Here is an 8,449-nt window from a genome sequence, read left to right on the forward strand (position 1 = left end):
ACTTAAAGGAATGTTCTTTCATCTAGGTCTGTATTGAAAGTCCTTTAGCAAGTATCTTCATCTCCTGTGGTGGTCCCACTTGCTTTTCTTTGTGACTTAATCGATCTTGAAGGATTAACCTGTTTTCAGGGAAAGGGAAATAAGGTGCCTAGAAGTAGGCTAGACAGAAGAGAGCGCAGAATTCAGCATGAAGAAGTTTACTTTCAAGAGGCAACCAGAGGCCAGTCAGAGTATATACCGACCGTTCAGAACTGGCAGGTTAACAGCGTTACGGGCCAAAACCCTGGGTACCGGGAGGTGCCACCGTTTTACTGCTCTGTGCCGTGAGCAACTTGGAGTTCTGGACGTTTTGGAGTCAACAGGTAAGTGACTGTATTGGATCCGTATTTCAAGTGGTTTGTGAGGTTCTCCCGCCTTACCCCAAGTATTTTCAGATATTTTTAATGAAACAAAGAAGTTGGTAGGAAAATCGGTGGAAGTGCAACATGGCAGTATGATGCAATATGTTTTCCTAAACGTAGATCAGATCTCCCATTGTGTTATATTACTTTCTGCTAGGCATTCCCAACCCTTCTCATCCTGTAAGGACCCGAGAGAATAAATTTGTGTGATGGATAATCTTGAGGTTTTCCTGTACTTGCAAGTAGCTCATGACATTGCCTCATGGTTTCTAAATATTGGAAAGGTGGTTATCTCCTGTGGAGTCCCACCAGCAGTTTTTCAGCATAAAAAGCTGTATTATCTTTTCTGCATGGGTAAGACTCTGTTGTCTTTTTGTGGCATGGAGGTATATAGCATAGCATGTAAAAATGGAAGTAGACCTGCTTAAGTCATCCAGTTGAGACTTGCTTTTGCATTTCTGTTGCTGTGATGAGGGTTAATTGTGCTTTACCTCTTGGTTCTCTTCAGGGTCAGCTATTTGTATGCCTTTCCGTGAGAATGTTTCTCTAACACAAACAAGACGACATGTTGGGCGCGATGTACTGTCCTGTGGTACACGGCCAGTTTCATTAGGATGCCAGAAGTGGTCACACCCTTGAGAGTTTCTTGAACACTAACATTTTTCTCTTTAACTTTATGTAGTAAAGTTGGCAGTGATGGAACAAAGAATATCGTGTCCTGCCATGACATGATTCATAAAATTAACCTGACAGCAATGTTTTATCAGCTGTGTGGCTCGAAACACCACTTACGAAGATTGCTTTAAACTTTTATTTTAAGGTAGTTGGTGGTTTTCTCTTTGTGCCAATCTTTTAATTGCTTCCAGTATAATTGCCATGTGAATTGTTTGCAAATCCTGAGCTTTCAGCCAAAACAGTTTGTCTTTTCTGGGAAGAAGGATAGGAGAATATATGCTTGCTGTTGCTAAAACATTCTGGTAGCTTCTAGCATCTCCATGTTCAGGGCAGGGATTTGAAATCTGTCGGGGGCGTGTCTTTGGTCTAACTTAAATCACATTTAGCTAAACTGAGCTAAATAAATCATGGAAAACTTGCAAGAGGGTGCTTGGTAGAGAGCTAGCTCTTGGCATGTTCCATCTGCTCTGGCCCCGACAGCGGCTGCCTGTGTGTGTTCTGGGCACTGCTGGGGCTGGGCCCGGGGAGAGGCTGGTACCTGACGGCAAGCAGCTTGTGCCGTTCCCTCCGCACGGCTTGTGAGGGACTTTCTGAGCCTGCGGACTGAACCACACTGCTAAACACATCGAGCCAGCACCGTTTGTTAGCTCAGGTGTTTGAGCACTTTGTGGAAAAACAGAAATTTCATTTGCTGCCGATACATGTTTGTCTTGTGTGTGCGTGCATGCGCGATGCAACAGAAATGTGGATTCCCAGTTTTCTCTTAAACCCTTAAGCTGTCCATCTCCCTACTTCCTGCCTTCACAAAATCTGGTCATCCAAGAGCATTAGGGTTGCAAAAGTTGCAGGTGAAAAAACTTAGAAGAGGCAATTTGTGTAATCTTATTGCTTAACTTGAGTTTACATTGGATGGCAGAAAAGAGAAATCAAAAGGAAACAAAAAGGGCAGTAACCACACATTTTTAATCCACAAATATGATAATACATCATATACTTAAGGTGACCTGAACATTGCCCATATTTTAGCAATGTTATTACATACCAAGCTACAAGTACAAAAGTAAACAATGAATATACAGGATATGCAAGTATGAGAAATACTTGAAAACATTCTCTTTCCTTAAGGCTACTCAGATTTATAAATAAAACAACAGATGTTCAGCTGGGTTGTCTAAAATACCAGAATCTGAATATTGATACTTGCAACACACAAAAAGAGGGTCACAGATACAGGATATCCCTTTCCTTTGGACATCTTGAATGTCAAATAATCTCCTTTTTTTTCTGGCTTTAAAAGAAGAACTTACTTGTTTGCCACAAGTGAAACAAACACGCAAAGTCTGACGTGTGCGCTGGGACGGGAGTGCTGGATACAATAAATACTGTTCAAAAGCATCAGTTGACAAGTACGTGCTTGGAAAAAATGCAGCTAATTGTGCATGTAAATATGGCTCTGCAAATGGCCGAACGTGCAACCCCAAATGTTGGCGTTTCAGTACTGTGCCGTGTTGCAAAGGAATTGTCCACCTTCGTTGCTACTAAATGCACTTTTTATGATTAAAGGAAATACGTGAGGAAAATGGCATCATTACAGACTGCTCTGGTAATGTGCTGCCATTTTTACTGTGCTCCAAAACGAGTTGTCCTGGGAACACATAAAAATCCATCTAGCACAACCCTAGTGAATACGTGAACTGGGTATGTGTATTCTCAACTGCGTAAGGGTGCGATAGTCAAAATCGTTGTTGCAAGAGATACCATATAGTTATTCTGGGGTCAGGAAAGACAGAAGATGAGTAATAAAATTTTGAACAGTTCTCTCTACCACCATAGTATTTAAGAATTTAAATGAGAAACATAAATTTTTCTTATCCTGAAGTAATGGGTGATCAACACCGGAAGTTTTCCTTACAGAGGAATGGCTTTCAAATATATTTTCTTGTCTTTGTCAATTTTCAAGTGCATGCATCTCTGTATTACAATATGTGTGCTATGGAAGGCATTACCCCCAGATAATGGGATTGTTTGCTATCCGTGTCAGCTAAAAGGAGATGGTAGACGACACCGAAGTGTCAGTGCGCAGAGGCGAGGCTGGAGGCCAAGACGGAGAGGGCAAGGAGAGGAGGGACTTCGGAGCACGCTTCCATCACTGAGGGGCAGCCAGCGCCTTCGACCCAGCTGCAAGATTCTGCAAGTGGAAAGCTGGTCTGCTCTGCTCCCGTTCCCCCTTAATCTGAACAAAACTGCACAGAAACCAATACTTCTTTGCAAAATGTTTGCAGTTTGAAGACACTATATATTTTGCTTAAAAAAGGAAGAAAAAAGTCACCAAAACCATTCTGAACAAGTAAGTCATTCATGAAGCCGACCAGAGTCACTAAGACTGTTCTGTATAAGGCTAGTGTGGATATACTACACTTAGATGGCACTGCACGCACAGCGGATGGGGTTCCTTGGGGTTTTTTTCACACCTCTGTTTTACTATAGGCACAAATTAACATCATGGACACATTAAATTGAGAGTTTTATCTAGGCTGAATATTTTGAGGATAGGGGATGTAAATGTGGCTTTGTAGCTCAATTGGTGTCTTAGTCGTGCTCCTCTTCACAAGTGCAATTTCAAAATCTTCACAAAGCATACTTTGTTCTGGCAGGCGAAACAGTAAGAGCACAAAGAGCAGCACAACCTTCAGCCTAAGCTCATCTGCTGTTACCAAATACACAAACCCTGGGAGTGGGGAAACTGATGTACTACTTTATCTGGTTTTCTGGCTACCTTTGAGCTTGAACCACTGAGCTGCTTTTCAAAATTAAAATGAAACCTTCTCTCTGTTATTAGCAGGTATAAAACAAAACTCTATAATGAAAATATTGCTTCGTAGAGCAGCTCTTTAAATTTTCTCCTACTTCTACTCAGTTTGTACTGTTTGTTATTCCCCTATTAGACTTAAATACTATGTGAAATCAGTGATGCCTTCTCATATTGATTCCTGATCCCTTTGAAAGGAGTGAGCTCGATCCATTACAGCCCTACTTTCTGTCTAAGCTTTTTCAGGTAGCGTGGGAATAACAAAACCACTCGCACCAAGGGCAGCCTGGGGGTAAATTCCATGCATTGCTTGCTTGCCTTCACCTGTCTGGTTTTACATAGCCATGCGTCTGAGTGTACTTTCTTTTCACACGTTCAGCCTTGAACACAAAGCTAGTAAGATCGTGGTGTACAGGAATCTGTTTCTGGACAATATATGTGTCAGCAGCCTTGTTCACTCTGCTCCTTGGAAAAGACTGAATTATCTGAACAAAACATTAAAATTGATAGCTTTCTGATTTAAGTTTTCCATTTCTTCACGAGCCTGGTGAGCACTTTCTGGCCCCTCCTAGAGACTGTAGTAGGAGAGCGGTAGGAAGGAAGCTCGCTTGCTCACCATGGCTCATGAAGGATGGCCAGTTCTGGAGAGAAGTTTTTGGTTGGTTTCTTGTTTTTGAGCGTAGTTTCAAAGGACCTTCTCATCAAGAAGTTTGTTGATGCCGTCACAGATCTTTTTGAGGTACGGCCGACAATCCCCATCAAGACTGTACAGGGCAGTTAGAAATTCCACATCCGCAAAGTGATTGAAGACATGGTTGATGCGCCCGTGGGATCTCGGTGTCAGGTGTCGATCTACCAGTTCATGCACAAGGTCTTTACATTCATTCAGAAGTTCCGCAAGAACGTTTCTGTCAAAAGTGTATTCTACCTCGTAGAAGCTGACAATTGTCATGGCAGTTTGGTTCAGCTTCTTCCTGAACTTGTCTACGATTTCCAGCTCTTCTTGGTTGAACTGATTATTTCGATAGAGGATCCCGATTTTTATTGCCACTTTAATCAGGTCTTTCATAATTTTATGGGCTTCCTTTTTGTTTCTCGTGTGTTCCTTTGTTACTTTGTACAGCTCATCGAAGATTTCGCTGCTTGTGTCGTCGATTAGCATGTTAGCCATGGTTTTGGTTGCCATTTTACTCAGGATCTTTTTCTGGGCTTGCAGTGCGAGATTCTTGGAACTGAAACAATCGGGACCTGTTGTGGGGTAGCAGAGAAGAGGGAAAATGTTAATTTTATTTGGTGAACAATTTTCACAATCAGTTAAGAAAAGCAGTACCTATGTGCTTAACTGAGACATTATATGTATCACTGATCATAACATATCGTCATGATTGCGATAACGGGAGCACTTCCGACACTGTATTGCCAGGTGTCCTTGGGGTCTCAGACACCCCTGTTTCAGGTCTTGCTGTTACTAAGGGTTTTCGCTTACAAATTAAGAACAGAATATTCTGGCAGGGGATATCTATGCTGGTTCTTTGCTAGTCTTTTAATTTTGAAATTCAATATTAAAGCTTTCTTGGCAGAGAGATCCATTGAGATGTTGTGGTTGAAATAATATATAAGGTATCAGAGAGCGAAATGAGATACCGACAGATAAATACCTGAACCTGAAAGAATTGTACTTTCGGTCATTGGGAGGCACTGTTGTTCCACGGTTAGACTAAACAGCGTGTCAGGTAAGGGCTAATAAAGCAGATTCATAAGCGTGGATTTATTTTGCTTTAATCTCTAGTAATGATGCCTTTCCCATTTGTTACCAATTTGCAAAATTATAGAATGTGATTTTTGTAAAACGTTGGTGCTTCAGTGCATGCGGTCCTGCCAGATGAAAATACCTGAGCTATTTGCTCTACATTTATCAAATAAATATCTTGGATTTTTTATCTTTTACCCATCTGTGCAAGTTTCACTCAGCATAGCACCTGCGCATGTGGCTACTCCTACTGGACTTTATCCAACGAGTGTCTGTAATTATTGGTAGAGATTAGCTTGACCTTCCTCTATTTTTCACATTAATGTTGGTTTTTCACTGCGTCTATGTGGACAAAATAAAGGAAACTGAAAGATTTAATATGAAATAACCATCCAGTTTAATACTAGGGTAGCGAAGGCTCTGTTGGATCAAAGGGCATTTTATCATTGTAGCAAAACGGCGAGGGGTGTGTGTATGCTCAGGCTTGCAGCCGGTGAGGCAAGTGCCGAGCGCTGGCAGGGCGGCCTCTCTGGTACGAGACACCTTCCTCGCCTTCCCCTCACATCTCCTCTCGGCATTTGCTCACACAAAGGAGATGCTCGTGTCTCCCTGCCAGCTGGGGCCTCGCTCTGCTCGCTGGGAGACCAGAGCCTTGGCTGGTGCAAGGGGGCTGGAGGTAACCGTGTCCTTCACCAGCTGCTGGGAAATCAAACCACTAAGAGATTAAAAATAAGAAAAATCAAAGCTTCCAGTGCTGATTTGAGTTTGGAGCCTGAGTGGGTCTGCGGCTGGTTGAGTAAGCTCCAGAGGCCCTTTCCAGCCTTCAGCACATGAATGCTCAGCTGAGACAACCATGCTGTCACCCCGCTGCACAGCCGTCATCTGTCAGTGTTTGCGGTGCAGCCCGGTCCGCCGCCTTGCTCGCGCTGCCGTGGGCTCACCGCAGCCTCTCCTTCCTCCCCCTGCTCCCTACGTCCTCGCATGAGGCAAAAGGGGCGCTGGGTGCCAGTGCTCACTTTGAACAAATAACGCTCTGAATTTAAACAGTCTTCTGTTTAAATCCTATTTTTCAAGTTAGCTAGAACATTAAAGTTGTCATCTTTCTTTGTGTGCTACAGCTGTACTACTGAGCAATATGAAAGAGTAACATTTAATTTCAACTGAACCACCACCTGGAAAAAATAATTCAATGTGCTTAAAAGAATTGCCTGTCATTTGGAGAGAAAATTGTGGGGCTGAGTTGCTGACTGGAGGAAATAGAAAAACTGTGATTTAATCTAGAAATGATAAAACCAGGATGAAAGCATTATTTCACTTAGCAGTACGTGGGTATATAAATAGTATCCGTGGTGAATAATTATGTGCATTTGACACAGTAAAATGGAAGATTAATATTAGTGTCTGTTTCTGTAGTAAGTGTTTGCTATTAATCAAGTGGACGCAGTTGTTCGGTATCTGTTTTGATCAATAACTGAAAATAATTGCAGTAGGTTTTTAGCATATTAATTTTACTAACATTCATGACACTAAAGCCTCCGTGTCATTTTCACCAGAGGAGAGCCCCGCTGGCTCCTGCTGGGCTCGGCTCCGCTGCAGCGAGAGCTTTGCGGAGCCGTTGCAATTCTGTAGCTCAAAGCCAAGCCTGCAGTCGCGGCGTGCAGAAAGGTGGCTAGCAAAGTACCGCGTCCCCCATCGCACGCCCCGCGCCTTTGTTACGCCAGCACATCTGTGGGAGAGCCAGGACCAGCACAGCCACCAGCACGGTCTCAAACACACGTGCATGCGGCTGCCCTCCCATCTACGGGATTTCCGAGAGACAAAATTTGATGCTAAATTAGCATGTAAAAGCTTCTAATGAACTTATCAGAAGTGGGGTTTGTCTGGCACAAAAAAAAGTGGTTCCGAGGTATCTTCCTGTATTCAAAGTCCTGGCTCTCATCCACAAAACAAGAGAGTGCGATCTTCAAAGATGGCTTGCTTTCCCCGTGACACCCCTGGGTTTGGTACCTCAAATGATGATAACACAGCTCCTAGTGAAAGGTGCAAGCTATGAAATGGGCAGGGCAGCCAGAGAGCGTCAGGCTGAGTTTGACTGAATGTTAAGGCTGGAATGTTTTTCCATGGCAAGTCCTAAGTGTGGGATCTGCTATTTAACACCATGAGACTGAACTTTTCAGAAAAGAAAGAAATCTCTTATTACATTAGAGCTGCTAAACTTTTCTCTAGAAGCTGTATTCCCCTTTCCTCCATGATTTCCTTTACCAGGCCCTAATGCTATACCCTCCCCCTCACCTTGTATCTCTTGCTCTCCTCTGCTCAAACCAGGACCCAATTTCATGCCTCCTATCCCTGCTGTGGCCCCCTTCACCGCTTCGTGCTCCTGTCTCTCCAGCCTGTCTCACGGTGGCATCTCTAGCACTCAAGCTGTGGCTCAGAGCCCTCAAAGCGGGCAGATCCGAATGCTTTGTGCACACTCCTTTCCTCCACCGCCTTCCATGATTTGTGCTGCTCTGTGTAGTGTAAAATCCATAATGGCTGGTAATTAGTTTCACCACCGTGACTGCCATGCGGTCTCTCCCAGTCAACTGTACCAAGCGGACAGGGTCCCGGTGGGGAAGGGCAGTGCTTGGTGGGGACACAGGACAGGCTTGTGCATCTGTACCATACTGTGGTGCTCTTTGTTAAATACAAAAGCTGTGGCCCGCTGCCACAGTCCTTCCATGTCTGGAAACCGCTGAGAAGCTCAGGGAGGAGGACAACCGGTGCATCCCAGCTGCACTAGCAAGCCGCCAACCTGGCTGCCGGGATCGGCGC

At 43.8% G+C, this 8,449-nt stretch overlaps 1 protein-coding gene across 1 annotated transcript in view; it reads right to left on the bottom strand.

Annotated features, from left to right (window-relative positions):
- Positions 1–2,020: 2,020 nt before the first annotated feature.
- Positions 2,021–8,449, bottom strand: part of TIPE3 (TNF alpha induced protein 8 like 3) — a 49,345-nt gene continuing 42,916 nt past the window's right edge. The window contains exon 2 of the mRNA XM_087744209.1: positions 2,021–5,133. Within this exon, the coding sequence (XP_087600335.1) occupies positions 4,571–5,133 (563 nt within the window). The 3' untranslated portion in view covers positions 2,021–4,570. The remainder of the gene's footprint in view (positions 5,134–8,449) is intronic.

This window comes from Nipponia nippon, unplaced genomic scaffold (genome assembly GCF_047370975.1).
Source record: "Nipponia nippon isolate SJK-2023a ecotype South Korea unplaced genomic scaffold, ASM4737097v1 scaffold_9, whole genome shotgun sequence".
In the NCBI taxonomy this organism is placed as follows: Eukaryota; Metazoa; Chordata; class Aves; order Pelecaniformes; family Threskiornithidae; genus Nipponia; species Nipponia nippon.